General features: G+C 41.4%; 1 protein-coding gene and 1 long non-coding RNA gene across 4 annotated transcripts in view; one reads left to right on the forward strand and one right to left on the reverse strand.

Moving 5' to 3' along the window:
- plcl1 (phospholipase C like 1) overlaps positions 1 to 20563 on the forward strand; it is an 87741-nt gene that overhangs the window by 60024 nt on the left and 7154 nt on the right. The window contains exons 2-10 of the mRNA XM_044365124.1: positions 686 to 760; positions 851 to 1138; positions 1252 to 1545; positions 3174 to 3565; positions 3900 to 5019; positions 5137 to 5313; positions 14278 to 14640; positions 17475 to 17678; positions 19783 to 19858. Coding sequence (XP_044221059.1) covers positions 686 to 760; positions 851 to 1138; positions 1252 to 1545; positions 3174 to 3565; positions 3900 to 5019; positions 5137 to 5313; positions 14278 to 14640; positions 17475 to 17678; positions 19783 to 19858 — 2989 coding nt within the window. The remainder of the gene's footprint in view (positions 1 to 685; positions 761 to 850; positions 1139 to 1251; positions 1546 to 3173; positions 3566 to 3899; positions 5020 to 5136; positions 5314 to 14277; positions 14641 to 17474; positions 17679 to 19782; positions 19859 to 20563) is intronic.
- Positions 14538 to 19792, reverse strand: LOC122991794. Of its 3 annotated transcripts, none has more exons than XR_006405910.1 (3): positions 19702 to 19792; positions 19032 to 19198; positions 14538 to 14622 (listed from the first exon to the last, which is right to left on the reverse strand). It is a non-coding gene; the product is annotated as an uncharacterized LOC122991794 (long non-coding RNA). The 3 variants fall into 3 exon arrangements; XR_006405908.1 differs by having other exon boundaries at positions 19032 to 19194; positions 19529 to 19765; XR_006405909.1 differs by having other exon boundaries at positions 19529 to 19765.

Raw genomic sequence — 20563 nt, forward strand, 5'->3', positions numbered from 1 at the left:
GACAGTACAATCCTATTTTTAGCTAATTTAAAGTTTGGCTGGAGTCAGTGGGCCAAACAGGTTCATTCAACATACGCTAGCCTTCCTTTTCCTGTGTTCTATTTTCAGTCAATGATCGCAGTTAAGCTAAATGGCATATTTCTCACCTTTGTAAACAGTCAGACTCTTATGTGGATTGACAGATTGTGATTGACAGCCAAAGCATGCTGTGGCAAACGATCAGCGACAGGTTTGACTGAACTAATTTAAAGGGTGGTCCAAAAATATGTGATTTTTTTTGCTGAAAATAGTAAAGTAATCATTGATATAGGCTGCTTAAATATAATCACCTGATTGCGGAGACTGTATGGTGGATGGGGTAGCAAAACCATAACTTTGCTCCCCCTAATTGAATAATAGGATGCATTTGCTCCACTTGCTCCATTGCTCAGGCTCAGGCATACACCAAACTCCAAAATACCAATATTTTCCTACATGGTTACAAATTAACTATGCCTGCATCTCTGCCTTTTTAAATATGGAAATATTTAGACTACAAGTTTCCTTTGAGCTTGCACAATACCTACAGTGATCAAGAGCTGCTGAGTAACATTTGTAGATTTAGATCTGATTTTATTGCGGTTTCTCCTATCACGTAGAAACACTTCTTCTCATTTTAACCTTCTGGCCATCTGTCTTTTCACAGGATCCCTCAGTGCAGAAGGTGGGCGGAGGCAGAAAGAAGACCGTGTCCTTCAGCAGCATGCCCTCAGAAAAGAAGGTAGATTAGTGTATCTTGGAAATAAAACTTTGTTATACTTTCACAATTGCACATAAAGATGATAAAGTTCCTATTGATTTTCTACTCCAGGTAAGCAGTGCAGCAGACTGCTTGGCATTCATGCAAGGCGGATGTGAACTGAAGAAGATCCGGCCCAACTCCAGGGTCTACTGTCGTTTCTATACCCTGGAGCATGACCTGAGCTGCTTACGCTGGGAGCCGTCTAAGAAGGATGGGGACCGGGCTCGACTGGATGTGTCCAGCATTCGGGAGGTCCGCACCGGGAAGAGCACAGAGACCTTCCTCCATAACGGCCCCCTCTCTGAACACTTGGCCGAGGAGGCAGCCTTCTCTATAATACACGGGGATGACTACCAGGTAAGAAGGGAAAAGAAGAAATTAATGGATTTAATAAAGTCACATTTATAGATGAGTGTAAAAAAATCATTACTCACAATCCAGTAATCTTTACGGTCTATCCCACCCTACAGACTCTGGACTTGGTTGCCTTGTCGGCGGACGTGGCCAACATTTGGGTGACAGGCCTTCGATACCTGCTGGCTCACCCCTCAGTCATTGGGGGGGCTGGGGGAGGTTGTGGGGGAGGAGGAGGGCCTGGTGAAGGAGGGGGTGTGTCGGTAGAGGGCAGCCTGGGAAGTAAGATGAGGAGTGAGTGGCTGGCAGCAGAGTTCGCCCAGGTGGATGAAGACGGCTACGGCATTGTGTCAGAGGATGTGGCAGTCGCCACCATCTGTAAACTGTGCCCCGGCATCAAGGAAGCCAAGGTGAGGGGGAGCAGGCCTGGATTATCTGAATAAGTATAAGATCATTTAAAATCTTACACTTACATTCATATGCTTAATGCAGACATGAATGCTGCACATGGGCAAAATTATGGAGTTATGATGGTGGTTGCATATGAGTATCATGCTGGTGGTGGAGTATTACCAATTGGGCAATGATTTGCCAATTTTCCATAATATATTTACCTTTAAAGACATCTAAAAGGCATTAAAAGGCAACATCACATAAATGTAAGATGGCAAAATGTAATGGATCGGTAAATACAAAATACAAGCATCAAATCAAAACAAAATGACATGGTGAAAAATCTCTTCTCACTTGGTTTGAAAGTTTTAATGCTGCTTATGTCCTCACACAATGAGCATTTGACATATTTATGGCCCATTATTTATTGGTTTTACCAATTTTTACATTTTCATCTTGATATTATTCCTCAATGGACACAAAAATGGAAGGGATTCCTGCTGCAAGAAAACATTGACCACTGTAGTTTATAGTAGATGAAGCCTTCCTCTAACCTGACGTGCCAGATGGTTTGTTACACAGAACCATCTGAGAAGTCGTCCTTGGAAAATGTTTTGAAGAGGGCAGGCACTTTCAAAAAAAAATACTTGGCAGGTGATTGGATGACCTATCTGTTCATCACCATCTATCACCATCGTACCTTGCAAGGCAGGTGGATTTGTGAAATCGTGAGATCACAAGATCATGCAAGAATCCTCATAGATCGCTGATCGGTCCGAACCACCAGCGGTTTAGACACAAGTGCATATCTTGAAGATGGATGGAAGATGGACAAGATGGATTCTCATGTGATCTCATGATGTCATGATCTCGCTGCCTTTCAAAGTAACCCTCCTCTGACACAGCCCAGAAATGTTTCTAGCTATAGGACGTGAAGAGAAAATGTAAAATGTAATGAGCTGCCTATTTTGAGCAATAATCCTTGAAAGGAAGTTACACTAAAGTGTTTTTGCTGTCCATGGTATTTTTTCTATGGTATTAGAACATTTAATCCATCATGACAAGGGATTTTTCTTCATTTGTTGGTTTTCATTATTAGTTTGCAGTCACACATAGGTAGGTTACTTCTCCCACTAGAATATCCTATATCATCTGCTGTCTGAATAGCAGACAGACCCAAGGAGACAGAATTACCCTGAAAACAAGGAGAGCATAGAAAACTCTATTGCTTCAGACAGGTGAGATGACTGCTGACAACTGGCAAGAACTCAGACACATTTGACCAAGATGATATCAGAGAGAGGAACTTTTTTCAAACGTGGGATGATGACAGAATAGATAAAATGTTAGAGAGAAGTGGAAGCTGACCAAAAGAAATAGATGAAATAAAGAGAAGGAGAGAAGACGGAGAATGAATAAGAGGGAATACATTATCGCTATATTGTGCTGTATGATGTGGGTCACTTTAATATCCTCATTGAAACAAGATAACCAAAGTTTAATCAATTTTGCCAGCTTCCCTTAATGAACAAGGTACAATGTTGGCTAGCTAATTACTTACTTCATTTCATCTCTAGCTTGGAAAACTGTCCACCTTTCTTCCTACCTAACTCTCTTCTCTTCAATTCAATTTCTCTTTCAACAGGTACGTCTGCGTTTCAAGGAGATTCAGCGCAGCAAGGAGAAGCTGACCTCCCATGTGACATGTGAGGAGTTCCAGGAGGCGTACTGTGAGCTTTGCACCCGGCCTGATGTGTACTTCTTATTGGTACAACTGTCGAAGGACCGGGAGTGTCTAGACCCTCAGGACCTTCGTCTCTTCTTGGAGACAGAGCAGGGTTTGTCTCTGGCTACAACGGAGGGCTGCTGGGAGCTCCTGAGGCGCTATGAGCCCTCGGCCCATGGCAGGGAGAGGGGGCTGCTGGGTCTGGATGGATTTGCCCGTTACCTGCAGTCCCCCGAGTGCCAGCTACTCGACCCTGAGCACCTGGGGGTTTGCCAGGACATGAACATGCCTCTGTCCCACTATTACATCAGGTGCGTTTGGCATCACAGTCTAACTGATGATTCACTATGTGTCTCCCCTGAGTCTAACATGGGACTGGGTGGTTTTAACATTTTTGTCTTGCATGAGATGTGCCATTAATTGTTGTCATTAGACAGTTGTTTATCATTACATGTTTGGAATCAGTTGTAATTTTTGGCCTCTTACCCGACATTCTGTGAAAGATAAATAGAATAAAGATCATTTAGAAGACGGACATTTTTTGTTGTGCTGAATCTTATGAATCTACTACTAGATGAATCTAATGTGGTGTGAATTTAATGTAGTGTGAATCTACTATGAATCTAATGAATCTTATCTCCTCAGCACCTCGTACCGGTCCTACTTGCTGGATGACCAGGTCCATGGCAGAGCAGACATAGGAGGGCTGATCAAGGCCCTGCAGTCCGGCTGCCGATGCCTTGAGCTGGGAGTGACTGATGGCCCAGAAGGCGAGCCTCTCCTTGGGGTCGACTATGGTCCAGACATCCCTCGCCACCATCATCACCACCACCACCACCATCATGCACCTGTCACTATCCGCTCTGCTTTGGAGGTGGTCAATAAGTATGCCTTCCTGACCTCTCAGTACCCACTCTTGGTGTACTTATGCCAGCGTTGCTCCCCTGCCCAGCAGCACACTATGGCACAACACCTAAAGAAGGTTTTTGGCTCCCGTCTTTACACTCCAGAAGCCCTACCTGTCAGCTTGGGAGGGCGAGCCACAACCTTACCCTCCCCTGAGCAGCTGAAGGGACGCGTCCTAATAGTGGGGAAGAAGCTCCCTCCAGAGGTAGAAGACTCTGATGGGGAGGTATCTGAGGAAGATGAGGAAATTGGAGGAGGAGGGCCTTTGGCAGGTCGACGAATGACCATCCCTGGTGAGGAGGAACTGGGTGTGGTCTTGGTGGTGCCTCCACCCTCCCAACCCAGGAAGCTCCGCCTCCACAAAGAGCTGTCAGACCTGGTGGCAATTGCTCGGACGGGCAGCCGCAGCTTCTATGCCCAAAGAGCGAGTCACAAACAGGCTCAGCAGCAGTCACCACCCAGCAGTCCCTCCTCTCCCAGCACGCCCATGCCTCCCGAGCTGCCCTATTGGACACTGTGCTCTCTGGGTGAGGGAGAAGCTGGGCGGCTGACAAGTGAGAGCCCAGAGGACCTTGTTATGTTCACCAAGCGCACCCTAACCAGGGTGCGGCCCAGCTCAGTGCGCCTGGACTCCAGTAACCCCAACCCACAAGGTTACTGGAAAGGAGGGGTCCAGCTCGTGGCCTTAAACCAGCAGACCCCTGGTGCCATGCTGGACCTTCACAGAGGTCGCTTCTCACAGAACGGAGGGTGTGGTTATGTTCTCCGACCTGCTGTTATGAGGGATGAGGTGTCATATTTCAGTGCCCACACACAGGGTTGCGTGCCAGGTGTGCCACCTCAGACTCTACGGATTAAGGTTGGTTCAGTTTTCAGTCTTTTATTTAGGTTAACCGGAATTTCCCTGCAATGTGAGGAGAGAAGTTCTGATTTTTGATTGAAATATCAAATAACACCTTTTTGTTCAACTGTACAGGTTATCAGTGCCCATAACCTGCCCAAGCCTCAGGGATCGGGGGCTAAGGGAGAGGTCATTGACCCGTATGTGGTTCTGGAGCTGCATGGTGTACCAGCTGACTGTGCTGAGCAGCGGACACGCACTGCTGCACAAAATCAAGATGACCCACTGTTCGATGAGACCTTCGAGTTTCAAGTAAGGCATTTTAACACCGTATACACTTGAGTTCCTGTTCAGTGGAATGTGTGGCGGAATGTATAGAACGAATATACAGCTCCTCCAAATTTTAATATATACTACATAACAAAAAATATGAGAGTATAGCACTCCAAATGAACTTATAAGAGCAGATAATGCCCTCTTTTAACTAAATTAATATTTTGTAAAACATTGAATTCCTTTTTTCCATAAAATCAAATCTTTGCAGGTAGGTCAAGTGTTTAAAAGGTTGCATTCAGTTATATTTGGGTATGTTTACATGTGCACAATAATGTCCATAGAGCAACCACTGAGAAAACAAATAGCCTGTTTAAGCCATTTACATAACTGCATGACAGCTCCTTATAATAATCCTGTTTGCATGACAGAAAAATATTTTAATTTTCTAAAGGAAATTGTTTGTTTGGCATTTTCCTTTAAAAAAAAAAAAAAAGAAAACAAGACCCAAGAGCTTTGATGGAGCTCAGGATGCCTTCTTAGATCTTCGCCAATACCTCTGATTTCACTGAAAAAGAGTAGTAGCAGTTAATGCAGTTTGCTACAGCTTGGTGACGTCTTTGAAGCTTATTGTGGATGACGTTATTGTTAAGAATCATCCATTAATCTAACCCAGTGCAGATTCTGCCTTTATTGCAACATTTATATGAGCGTGAAAGAGGAAAATGTCAACTACATAAAAGAGGTTTTTGTGATTTTTGGAAAGTACTAAAATAAAGGGGGGTTAAGACCATCAAGATTTGAATTAGGTGCTCCCGTGAATACACTTATATAGGCAGCGAATTCATTATATGAGACGGGATTTGATGACTGCAGTGCTGATTTGGCTTTTTTATCCCTCACTGACAGAGTCCTGTATTAGTGTAGCTGAGCTATAATGACAAGCTGTCACAACTGATATGGCATGTACTCTGTGGCCGTGTCGTGTGTGTGTGTGTGTTCAGCTTCTTGCTTTTGAGCAGACATAATGTACCTCCACAAACACTGCAAAGGGCATGCGTAATACCAGCAATTCAAAAGAATATGACTGCAATTACTTTAGCTCTTTGACAGGAGACAGACATAAAGTACAGCTGGAGTGCATGTAATCACAAGTCCATTTAAGTATTCAATTTAAACAGCTTGTTGTGTTCACGCCTGTATTTTAATCCTACTTGTCCAGACCAAAGAAGAAAAGTGAACCAGTACAAGTACTAATCCATTTTAGGTTCACTCTGACGTACAAACAGCTGACTTTAACAAAGCAAGATTCAAGATTCAAGATTCAGTTTGTCATTGTCTTGTGTACTTACATAAACAAAAAAAGTAAATGTTGTTTGTCCCAACCCACAGAAGTGCAACAACAACAAAAAGGATAAAGATATATATCTGTAAATTCCTTTAAACAATGATAAAACCATAGAAATCCCAAGAGAGAAAAAAAAGAACAAACAGATAGCAACACAGTGCATTAAAGTCAATTTAGAGAGGAAGTGCATGTCTCAGTTCCATGTTGACAGCTGGTGCATGTTGACGAGTCACCAGCACTAATGGTCAACCGTATGTAAATCCTAAGAGAAAAATCACAAACAAAACATAAACATAACACGCAAAGTCAAACATAAAGTTACATGGACTGTCAGGTAACTCATTCATTGGACACTTTCACTGAATTGTCATCTGTACACGTACTTCGACATGTGGGGGAAAATCCGAGCAAAGTTCATTCTGTTGACTGACAGGATATCATTCACCCACTACTCCTAATGGCTTTATTTATCATCAGTGGTGCTCACAAAGACCTTATGAATAAATAGTTGGTATGCCAAGATTTATCAAGGCTGCTGCTTGACCTCATCTGTCATAAACATTGACAAACAGCCAAACAGGCTGGGACATAAACAAGGGATTCTACCGTATATGATGGAGAAAACGTTACAGTGAAATAGCCATAGAAAATATAAAAAATTACATAAAAAAACATTCAGGTTGCAGCTTCTTGTTTTGTCTTATAAAGTTTGTCAGTTATCTGGTTAATGTGCTCTGTGCAGCTGGTGTCTGTATTCAGCCAAATATTGAAGTGGACTGTGTGTTTTTGTAGTTCAACAGGGACCAACAGAGCGTCAACTCTTCTCTAGAGTAATGATCTAAGCTAGTTTATCACGTCACGTCACTTGAAGAATATCCCAGTTAAACTTTGATTCATATCAGCATCTTAATCTGATCAGCTTCGTAGTTGCGAATCAGGACCTTCAGCGTTTGATGCAAGTAGCTCCTGACGTACAGCAGGCTACAGCTGTTAATTAAATGTATTAGATACATTTAATTAACATTTCATTATCCTGCTCATCTCATTTTCACCTTGTAGGTACAGATTATGGGCATTAATTAGGCTGCCACCATAAATATAACATTTTAGTGATTATAAATGTTGAAATGTAAACCTGATAAGTTTTGATAAGGGGTTTGGATTCGATAAAGTGCTGTTGAACCCCATCCCTACTTTTGAATAAGGAACTGCCAAAATACACAGAGCAAACGCAGCACAAAATATTTTTGATTGAACCCTTCTTTACTTGATCTGTATCGGGGAAGATTACCAGAAATCATGTACTGACATACTTATGTGTCGCCATGGTTACCAATTGATTATAGATAACTAGAGACTGCTGAGAGTTTCTATGCACAGAAGTGTCACATCCATTATCACATAGTTCTGAGATCAGTCTGCTTAGCATCAAATGTCACAATCAAACTGCCCCAGAGTTTACTTGGAGGTGGACTGACTCATCCTCTGAAGTGGTCTAAGTGTGGTTGTTTGGATCACACCAGCCTGGACAAACCAAACCAAATGTAACAGTTAAACACAAGGTTTGCTCAAAATAAACCAGACTGGCTTGGTGTGAAAGCACCTTTATGAACAAGCTGGACTAGTGTGATGATGATAACCCCTTTTGAATAAAACCCTCTTGCATTATGTTTTATTCGTGGATGAAGCAGAGGAATATGAGGAGGAGAAGCAGGAGAGCTCTGCTTGTATCAATAGCCTTCTGGATTGTAACCCAAGGCCGGATGGGGGACTGGAGGGCAGCGTGCCATGACTCATACACACGTAACACAGACAAGAAAAGACACACACAAACAAACGTATTAACACACATTCGAGGTCTTGCAACCTTGTAACAGCCTCTTGAAGCTCGCTCTCATATATATCTTCATCCTTTGTCCTGCAGGCTCTGACACCGTGCAGCCACATAAGCACACTCTTCCGTAACGTAACACTTAGACACACTCACAGTGCAAACTAACACCAGTTATTTTCCTAAGCCCCATTGAGAAACAGTGTGTCGGCTATCTGCACTCATAAGACACATATTACGTCTACACGGTATGGGTGTGACAGTGTATTATGGTGCAGTATTTTGTGATATGAAACTGTGATGAAATGTATCATGGAAGTGAATTGTTATGGGTGAACTATTTCTTATCAATCAGGTCTCCCAATGAGCAACACTTGTTTTGGTTTATAAATAGTGCATTTAATGAGAGGTGCACTGAAATTACAATACATTAACATTTTGAACTTAAAAGTTGGGTTCTGTGGCCAACTGAGGTGAAATGAAACCTAGTTCAGACATTTGCTCTTCATCTTAATTTGGACATTCTCATCTAGATGTTTGCTCCTCAAGCTTATATTATGTAAATAAGGATCCACTTGCAAAAAGCTGTTTTTTTCCATTTAAGAGACTTTTCTATTTGCATTTGCATAAAACTCTACTAGGAAAAACTATTTGGTTAAGTTTGAAAACATAGTTTTAGGATGAGGAGGATTTCAATAAGGAAATGTCCACAGCCATTTTGTGAGTAAATGAAATTGAGTACACTCCAGACAACCAACAACTCCAGATGTAAGGATAAAGTAAGAATAGAGATTCAGCCTGAGATACTGTCTAGTGTCTCAGATTGTCTGTCCTTACAGAAGAGCATTTGGTTATTGAATAGCATTTGGTGATTGAATTAACTGTCACAGAGCTTCTCTGCTCAGCCATGGGCTTGTTGCTGAAAAATTGAAAACGAGAGAAGAGAACAGGATTGGAGTCATCTTTGGGTACACACACACACACACACACACACACACACACAGAGGGTGTATATTCTTTACAACAGTGCAGTCAAAGCCTAAGGGGCAGCCCGGTCCTCGTTCAGTCAGTGTGACATGTTTTCTGCTCCTCCATCCATCACCAGCCTCTCCCTCCTCCCTCTTACTACAAGAGACATTTGTGAAACATGTCAAACGTTAACACGGCCCTACATGTCAGTTTATGTGTGTATGTGAGTGTATGTCAAAGTTTCGCATTATTCTAGATTTTTTTAATTTATTTTTATTACAAAATCATGTGAGAAGACATTGCGTTAGTTTGTCTCTTACTCTCTGACGTCTCTACCCTGTTTGTGGCATTGAGCCCCCAAGCCCATTCATTCCTATTGCAGGTGTCAATCGAATATGTAGTTTCATTACTAAAACAGTTTTTAGTAAATGTTACTCAAAGAGGAGTGAATAGTGCATTTGTTGGGGACAACTTTCAGCTGTGCATTAATACACATTTGGTGCACTTAGTATGAATACATACGGCAGCAGTGACAGTGTATGTGGGAACCATTCAGAATACACTAGTGCACATGTTCATGGAAGTGCAATGTGTGTGGCTCATATGTGTTTCTAACAGTTTTTGTACAACAATGGAGCTCTATGGCCCAGATGAATAAGATGTACCAGGCTTTTGCCACACAGACAGTACTTGTTAATAGGACTGATATATTGTTGTTTTTGGTGTTTTCATGGGATTTGTCATAAGAAAAATATTAAATAACACCAGATTTATGCTTTGATGCATCTGTACAGTATGATGGTAGTGCATGTGGACAGGGTTGGGTACGTTTCTGTGTCTGTGTGATTTTGTTTCCTTTTCATGAAATGACATATACTGTACCTGAGTGTCTGTCCCTCTGTCCCTCTGGCTGTGTCCCAGTTCAGGAGCTGCCTCCTTTGAAGTTTGCATTTCAAGACCAAATACATTATTATAGTTTGACAAGGCCTGTCCAACAACGTTTTCCCAAAATACATAGAGTCATCGGTCTGGATTTCTGATGATGCATCCAGTGTATCCAGTTTGCAGTGCTGGTCATTCGTTAAGTGGTGCATTCAAGTGTTCCTTTTCATCACCTTAAATCAAGAAATGTGACCATGTTGTATTTAGCATGTGTTTGCTTTTAGGTTGTCATTGGTTACTAGTAAACACATGACAAACTGGACCAATAAAAAAGGACACAGGAGGGCAGAGCTGTTTTTAAGTCTTTTGGTCCAAATCCAAGTCAAGTATCAAGTCTCCAGTTCTGCTGGTGGGTGTAAATAATAGAAGCCAAGGATAAACTCTACTGTTTTTTCTTGTTAGCAGCTATTTCAGTTATATTCAGTCTAATCTGATCTGGAAAGGCTCCCTTTGCATCACAGCGAGTCTTGAGGCAACACCTTTGAAGGCCGCTTCTCTCGTAGGTGGTGGCCCCTGAATGAAGTGACAGTCACTCAGGTTCAGGGATATAAATATTTAACCAAATGAATAACTGTTCAATTTTTGTTTTGGGGTTCAACAAGTGAGTTTTTATCAAAGAGCAGAACAAATGGAGTGTTTTTACTGCTGCACTCGTCTTGTGGCCTCCAGAACATTTATAACATCATAACATAAATTTAAACAGATTTGACAGAACATACACACACAGACACAATGTCAGACACATGCAAACTCATCTCAATATTTGTGAAGGAATCAGTGTCTCAACTGTGCTGCCTGAGTTCATTTCCTTCTAAGCCTGAAGACTTCATATGGTTTTATTGTTGTGGATGCAATGCACACACACACACACACACACACACACACACACACTCTAGCTTGGGGCAAGTTCATCTTCATTCTCTGTAGGAAATGATAGATTGATGTTGCTTTCTGCTATAAACATCCGGTTTGTGTGTGTGTGTGTGAGATTGTATCAGGTTTTGTAAAGAGAAAAACAGAGACATTAGCTGATAACGTTTTATTGTGAAATTTGTTCACGCTCTGTTCCTCCACACGAATTAATATGCAGAGACACACTCCCAGCATCATTTGTCCTCCCACTAACACTAGCGTGTGTGTGACTGTCTGTGCTTACATGTGCGGGTGTTCGTAGCCTTATTTGCCGCGAGGAAGGTAAAGTCCTCTGAAGATGTGAACTGAAATGTAATATTTCAAACAGTATTCCCACTGCAGTACGGCAGGATGCTCCTTTTATTGTACCGTGTAATTAACATTAACACTGTGCCTCAACAGCTTCATGAGTGACACTTCATAACAGGATATGGTGTTTGAACTTCTCTGCTGAATACTGTGACTAATTGATCACCCTTCACTGCTGTAAACATTTAATGAAGTGCGTCTTTTTGCTCTTAATAAGAGCGGACTTGATGATCCTAAATCAAAGACAGATGAATAATGTACAGATACATTTAAATGTTGTGTACGTGTCTGCACCTTCTCAGATGACAGACATTAAACTTTTAAAAGCCTAGATGATCAAACAAATGAGGTTGCTCATTGTAGTGAATGCAATTTAACACTGTGCGATCTGAGATGTAAATAACAGGTTTGATTTTTCCTAGTACTTAGTAATTAGGAAGGAAAGCAGGTTGTTTCAGTAGCACTGAATCTTTCCAGCTCTTAAATGTATTGTGCTGCTGAGCTGCAAACAGATGCATTTATTTTTGTACAGTGTTGAACTGATAAAAAGAAAGAATTTAAAGCTGCACTAATCAATTTTTTATATAAGAAATGGAAAAAATGACTGTGAATGGTCCACGCCTTTACTGTTTACTGGTTTGACTCATTCTAACAGCTCTGATGCACCCTGTTTCCAGCAACAGCAGGCAGCTGTTTTCTGTGGAAAAACTCTGATAAATGACTTTACACTACCTGCCTACCACCAGACAAGTGCCAGACAAGGAAATAGTGGCAAATGTAGTGGAACATTTAACGACTAAAGAGCCAGAAATTTACCACAGGAGTTGGTGCAATAAAACAGTAAAAGGGAGACTGAATAGTGGACTTAAATTTGTCAGGTGGACAGAAACTTGACTTCAAGTGAATACCAAAGCTAAGGTTGTATGTGTAAGTGGGCAACTTTTTGCTAACACATTTGCTAGAACAACTTTCAATATGTCAGTGTTGTGTTTACAGCTTGTTACACTGCCACCAAGTGGCCAAAAATTAATTAATGTAGACTTTAAGTCGAGACCTTGATTTAAAGGTGCATGTGCTTGTTAGATGTTTGGGTATCAGGAACCTGTTTAAATTTATAAGAAACTACTTTTTGATTCCGCCTATTGATTCCTGAAAGTGAAGGTTGAACGTTTTTGTTGGTTTTGTTTCCTGTTTTGTCTCTTAACCTCCAGTTGCTATTACTGGCTATAGTTAAATAAAAAGTTGTGGTCCTGATTGGTTCACATAGCATGCTATTCATTTCTCAAAGATGGGAACACTTGTGCACATTTCTCATATGATTTGACACAACCACGGAAATCAGATTAAAAAGACGATCTGTAGCACAAAGTTATGTTCCACATTACTACTAGCTCAAGTACTGTAGCTTACTTTGTTTTGCAGCAGTAGCTTGATGTTTCTGTGGTCAAAATTTCAAGAGCTTTGAACTTGTCAGTATGATGATGCAGGTTATTAAGTTATTAACATTATTTACATTCTTCAAAAATGACTGACAGACAGATTTTATTGTCCAGGGAAACACAGATATCCACATAGCCACACAAACGATCACTCAACCAGTCATTAAGATTATTATAACAGTAATATGAGCAGCTGATCTCGCTGCTGTGCAGGAAAACTCATCTAATTAGCACTGCTATGTAAATAAAAGTTGACATTTGTCAGACAGCTGTAGAGTAAAGTCTCTCATTTTCTTCCAGCTATGTCAGTCCTTCACACTCTACGCTCTATTGTGAAACTGGTGAGATATTTGCTTAAATGCAGGCACAAGGTGATCACAAGCAGCAAGAGTCAATCTACATAATGCAATACATTCCCTCTCCAGGAAGTTAAAAGACAAAACAACAGAGACTGAGATTCTCCTTGATGCTGAAACACATATGGTCCACTATTGTGGTTAATGGGAGCTGGTGCTCAAAAGTGCAGCCAAGCTTTACTAATGACAGTAGTGATACAGCAAAAAAAATATATAAATGTGCAATAATAAGTTCATACAGGGGAGGGGAGTATTTACATCGGAGTGGTACAAGAATACTATGTGTTTGATGTGGTTCAAAGTTTATTCTTGACTTTGGTTGGCAAAACAATCTCAACTGGGAAATCTCACTCACTCTTCTGGGGCTTTTGATCATATAACATAGTCTTCATCAGTGAATAGTTTGCCCAGCTTTCTTTGAATTGTAAATGAGGTTCAAAATCTCAACTTTTAACATGAATGAGAAGTGCTCAGAAAAATCTGCAAGTCCATGACAACAAGGCAAAGCTGCTAAATGGACTTTGAGGTCAGATTGTTTTGTGAAATATATACATGTTTGTATATTTTATTTTACCTTTAAATAAAAAAGTACCTCAGATTTTATGGCAACATAAATCTTCTGAAAAACACATTTTGGTTTCTTTTCTTACTCAGATGATATGACCAAAGCAAGAACCAGGTTTCAATAAGAACCACAAAGTTATTCAAAGTTTTCATACAATTTTCAATGAAAAGGTTTCAGAATGCAAAAGTGTATTCTTCAGAAGCAGCCGAGGTAGGCAGTGACAGTCTAGGTCAGAACATTGAAATTATGTTTTGTTGACCATGGTTTTATTTTTATACTGAGCACAGCAGCATGAATGGATTTCAACTTCTTTATCCATTTCTTGTCTCCAGGTGAACATGCCGGAGCTGGCCTTGCTGCGCTTTGTGGTATTGGATGATGATTACATCGGAGATGATTTCATTGGCCAGTACAGCGTGGCCTTTGAGTGCCTTCAGCCTGGCTACCGCAATGTTCCCCTGCTGGGCATGGCAGGAGACCCCTTACCCCACACCAGCCTGTTTGTCCACGTGGCGATCACCAACCGGCGAGGTGGCGGGAAGGCCCAGCGCCGAGGTCTGTCGGTGAGGAGGGTGGGGCGGCGGGGGAGAGAGTATGTCACGCTGAGGAACACAGGCATCAAAGTGGTGGACGAGACTTTCAAACAGGCTAGTGCCCCGCTCAAGGAGGTGACGGACCTGCGGGAGGAAGCTCAGGTGAGAAAATGGGTTGGAACTATGAAGACAATGATAAAGACAATGTTTACTCACTACTCACCTTTTGTGGTATTTTGCCATGCAGATAGTTTTGGTTTTATGTGTGGAGGTTTCAAGATATTCACCTTTAAATCTTATGCCGCCAACCTGATAAATTTGAGGTGAAAGGAATTTTGTCCGTATGGTTTTTCCTCTGAATCAAACAATTTCATTTGAATAACTCAGCAGTAGTGTCAAATAACGTCCCGTCTGTGCTGGATCATCCACAGACCACCCTATAACAGTTTTCATTTGGACTGTTGGTAAACATTAAATGAAAATGAAAATAAATGGATTATGCAGAGTAATCAGGACATTGGTTGCTGCTGAGTTTTTCAATGCTGTTCGCACCAACAAAATCAAATTTTTGCGATAAAAACCTGGGCACATGTGACAAAATCTATCTGTATTTTGGTTAACTGACCCTTAAGGAGTTAACAAAGCAAAAATAAACACTTTTTCTGGCACTTTGTGGTTTTTTGGCTTATGTGGCAAACACCAGCCAGGCAGGTTAAAGGAAATGCAAACAGCTGAGTCACCACAGATCAGGTGTCACTCAGCTTTGTATTTTTAGGCTCTGTTCATAAGATGTCTGGTTATGAGTGTGAACTGGAGAAGCTTATATGACTGTGCTGAAATCAGACCCTACCTGAGACTTCTCTGTAGGGTGAATAAGAGGGAGAGAGAGGAGGAGGAGGAGAGCTAGTGACAAAAGAAGAGCCAGTAAGAAGAGTGGAGGAGGATTATGAAGCATTTATAAATAACAGTAAAAATAGAACCTGGTCGCACAACACTTGGTACTTGGCCTGCACAGAGCCCTGACCTCCACCCAATTCAACCCCTTTCGGATGAATTGGAACGCCCACTGCGAGCCAGACCTTATCACCCCACATCAGTGGTCGACCTCACTAATGCTGTTGTGGCTGAATGGGAGCAAAATCCTGCAGCCAGATTGGAAAATTGAAGAGTACTCCTTTCCACTTCCTTGCTGAAAGTTAGATGAGAAGATCCTATATCTGTGTGTTAAGTATTGAGCTTGAGTCAGGACCTGGTTAGCTTAGCTTAGCATAAAGACTGGAAGCAGGGGGAAACAGCTAGCCTGACTTTTTCCGGTTCAAGTTCAAAAGTACACCAACCAGCACCTTTGAAGCTCACTAATTAACATGTCATATCTCATATCTCTTTGAACAGTTTGTGGTTTCCTGCCATAACAGTTTCTTGATAAACAGTTTATCCATCTACCCAGGATATCTGTTTAGTATCTCTGCTGGTGGCCTGGAAACCTCATGCTTTCGGTTGTTGTTCGTCAAGAAATAGTCAACAGCACATAACATCAAGAGGAATATTTTTTCTATTTGTGTATTCATTAAACAAACAAGATATAACAAGCTAAGTAGTAGATCTTTAGAGGTGCTGTTAGGCATATTTTTGCATTTTCCCAGTGCTGCCAGTTTTTATGCTAAGCTAAGCTAATCAGCTACTGGCTCTAGCTCTATACTTACTTGTATTGGTCATCTAACCTGTGTCAAGAGTAAATAAAAGTATTTCCCTAAATGTCAAACTATTCCTGTAATGCTAATGGTTTTGTAATAAGATGTTCAGCAATTATAGTAGTTGCAATGTTCAGGTGTCCACGTATTTTTGCCCATGTTGTATAAATTTATGGATCAAATAACCAAAATGAAATGTCATTATTGGTTAATTTAGTTACCTGAACAATCAAGGTAATTCAACACATCAATGGAAAAATCCTGTAAATCCAATATTGCCATAAAGCAGTCCTGCTCATTGATTTGCAATATTGAACACAATCACTAAATAGCTTCCTCAGTGTAAATGGTATAATCAAACCAATACCTAGATAAATCCCTATGGTCTCACATATCACCCAACTCTAAAACAATAGCCTGGCCAGTCAGTTGGACACCCTCCCACTCAAACCCCGCTTATGCACACACACACACACACACACACACACACACACACACACACACACACACACACACACACACACACACACACACACACATACACTCAGTCTTACACAGAAACACAATTTGTTCATTCACAAACAGCTTTTAATCTGCCTGTTTCAGTATCACTGTCCTTACCCTATGACATGAACTCTCCTTCCCTCTGTCTCTTTCTCCCTGCCATGAGTACAGCTGTGGGCTCATCTGCCACAGTCTGTTATTATTCATCATGCCTCTATCGCTCTATGTCTGTCACAGCAGTCATGCTCACACTCCCACACAGGTGGGGCGTGATAATCGCTAGTCCAGTTGGGGCTCTGCCAGGTGGCAAATGGTGTTGACGTAGACAGCAGAGGTTCCTATTCTAGTTCTTGCATGTTCAAAAATAAATCTTTTGCCTTCAATATGAAGTGACCCAAAATGGAATTTCAACAGATAAGCATATGACGGTTATTTTTTTGTCCCCGTCAGATCTGGTAACTGACCCAGTTTTGCACCCTGACACACCTACAGCAGTTGAAAAACACTCAAAATGCTATGATTTTCTGTTCCACATTTATGCCATATTGTCTTCTCTATTGCCAAATGCGCTTAAGCTAAGGCTGATTTCAGTGGATTAAAAGGGGCAATGACTGCCATATTGATTTAATTCACAAGAGAGACAGCAGATGACAGGGGAAAGGAGGGGAAGTGTGTCACCCTTTCTGACCTTTCCCTGCTTAGTTTTACAGCCGGAACTGTACATCTGATCTAATACTATTTTCCCTCTCCTCTTCTTCCTGCTCGTCTCTCTCTTCTCTTTTGCTCTCACACTGTTTCCAGAGCACCACCGCCAGTTTCAAAGAGCAGTGTGGGCTCCCCACGGTGGCCAAACTGAAGCAGTGCATCCAGAGCCTTGCCACAAGGCTGCAGAGCCCTGAGGGCACCATGGGTGCCACCATGGTGTTGAAGGAGGGCTACCCATGTCTGGAGCCCCTGGTCAACCTTTCAGAGCTGACACGCAAACTGCTTGCTGCCTACGACACGGTAAGGAAGGGGAAGGAGGACAATGAATTCACAGTGTGCAGAGTAGTGGAGGGTAAACCTACTACAGCTTCTGCTTTCACACCTTTTTATTTGCATGACCTGTCCACCTATTTAAGGTGGTAATTTAAATAAAGTGCCTTGCTGTGTTAAGAAAATACATAATCATTTTAAACATTAAGCTTTATATTTGTAACCCATTTTTGAGACAAGATTCATGTCTTCATAAGGTACAAATGAGCTTGGCGTTGAAAGCCACAGACAGAGTAGGAAGGTTGTGAGGCATCGAAAGACGGACTAATGTATTGTTGGTTTTGGTCTTTTCATGAGGTTAATTGACAAGACTTAAAGGGGACATAAATGCTTTTTGTAATTTTCTGTCATTTATTTGTATACTGTAAATATAATGTTGGATGTCTATGTTGTGTCAAAAATTCAAAACTTGAAGTGAACGTATGTAAAAATGCCACCTTCAGGTCAAAAGCCCAGGCTTCAGCTTTGTTTGCCAAGTTACTTCTCCTTCCCATTGGAATGACATCAGATTGTTCGCACATGCCTACAAACGGCCGTCTGTTCCACAGTCTTTGTTGCTGAGGTTGTTCCATGGGTTGTTTACATTGTCCACTTGCATATTTCGGATCTGATTTGGGCTCGAATGTGTATGGATGCATTAGAGAAGTTTACATTTCTAGTAAAGAACAATAGAAAGAAGCGGAATCCAGCTTTCAGAGCTGGATAAAAATATAGACCTGGAAATGTGCATGACATGACCCCTTTAAGAGCATACAGCTAGTGGTTTTGTGAAGCTGTGTGCAGTGGGTTGTGGACTGTTGGTCGGACAAAACATGACATTTTAGGTTGCATCTTGGGGTTTTGAGAAACAGTGATTGACATTTTTCACCATTTTCTGACATTCAATAGACCAAACAACTAATCGCTTAATCCAGAAAATAATTGACAGATTAATCAATAATAAAAATAATCGTTAGTTGCACCCCTAGTTTGAAATTGGCCAACATGTATTCAGTCAGAAAGTTTTAGTCAGAAAGAAGTTTAAAAATGTGTTTTCTGATACCTAACACTGCGTCACTGAGTGCACACACACAACACATACCCACATGCAATTACACAGTCCTGTGGCATTAAATATGCAGAAAGACACTCTGAGGTGACATGCATGAAACAGTCATCCACACTCCTCCACAAGTACACACACACATACACACACACACACAACTTGACTGCCAGCTGCGTCTCCTCCCACTCTATCTCCTCTTGCATTAGATCAGGACGAATATCTCCCACCTGTTTCAGCACTCGGCTATTACACCTACACACACACACACACACACACACCTTAGTGCAGAGAAGGTGCTTTTCTTCTAACCGTCACGTTGTGTTTATGCATGTCAGCGGAGTTGATGATCTTTGAGCGAACCCAGCAAATGTGAGCCCAGCAGGTCAGCATTATGAAGCCGCAGTTGGTGCGCTCTCCAGTCGAACATCACACCTCTTCAGCCTTCCTGGGCAAACACACAAACACTCAAGGCTTAGTCATCACACGTTCATCCTCCTCTCTCTCTCTCTCTCTCTCTCTCTCTCTCTATCTATCTCTCTCTCACTGCTAGCCTAAAGCCAGTCTTCTGTCCTTTGATTCTTTCCCTTCATCTCTTTCCACAGACTCTTTTACTTAAAACAAAAACTGAGTATATCACTTTCAACTCAGAGTGGTCAAATCAATCCCGCTTGTCCGCTTGCATTTGACTTCAAGGATTATTCTGGTTTGGTACAACTTGGCTTTATTATTTAGATTTGACCATCACTTGAATGGGTAATGATGACATTGTACTCACCCAGTTAATTGCTGAAACCTGACAATGTGTATAACACTCAGAAACCATAATTCTTATGGTGAGTAAACTAATCAGAAGGAACATGCCATGTATTTTATGGATGCACTGCTAAATAAAAAAGTAATAAATACATTTCCCTAAAATTAAGCCTTATATATTTGTCATATTAACACCTTCAAGTGCCTGACTGCCCGACATTGAGTTCACAATGAGCTGAAGAGGTTAAACTCAAACTTTTCTTCCTGTCTGACCAGATGATTGCTGCCCAGAAACAGCTGATTGAGAACGCCGATGCTGTTCAGGAGAGGATCGCGCAGGTGCAGAGAGAAGGTAAAAATCACAGACCGGTGAGACATGTGATAAATGGCTGCTCAGGCTGAAATGAGGTGATAATGAACTGAGTGAAAATAGTTTTGATGAGTGCTCACAAATAAAACGATTGCAGTACAAGATATTCCCAAATCCTAAAAATTCACCAAATGAGCAAGTCTGACTTGAACATCAAACAGCTGAACTTAATGAGGGCAACTCCTCAGAGAATGAGTCTGTCAGTAAACAACACTACAAGTGGAAATAAAGCACATGTGGTGATTTTGATACTCCCAAAAGTTTGTCAGTATGGACTTCTAATTAAGAAATAAAACAGTGGCCATCTCATCTGCACTTTTTGAAATGAGGATCCGTGGAAACACATATTTTCAAGACAATTCTCCAGCAAGTATCTGTGCTTGAAATGCTGTTTACAATAAATCTGCACATGAAAGCACTTGTCCTACATTAATCTTTCGGATTTTCTCAGGTGTACCGCACCAGTATGACAGCAGTGCAGTGAGCATTTCCAGTGAAAAGATAGTACACAGTCAAACCAGTATATTTTTAGATCCTCTCACAGCATTAGATAACTCCTGACCTTTAACTGCCAATGTAAATGTCATGAGGGATGGCACTTTGCTTTTGCGTAAATATGTAAATCCGGTATCTGACATCAAACCTATCAAATCAGGTTGTTGACACTTTCCCCTTGACATTTTATAT

The sequence above is a fragment of the Thunnus albacares genome, chromosome 11 (genome assembly GCF_914725855.1).
Source record: "Thunnus albacares chromosome 11, fThuAlb1.1, whole genome shotgun sequence".
In the NCBI taxonomy this organism is placed as follows: domain Eukaryota; kingdom Metazoa; phylum Chordata; class Actinopteri; order Scombriformes; family Scombridae; genus Thunnus; species Thunnus albacares.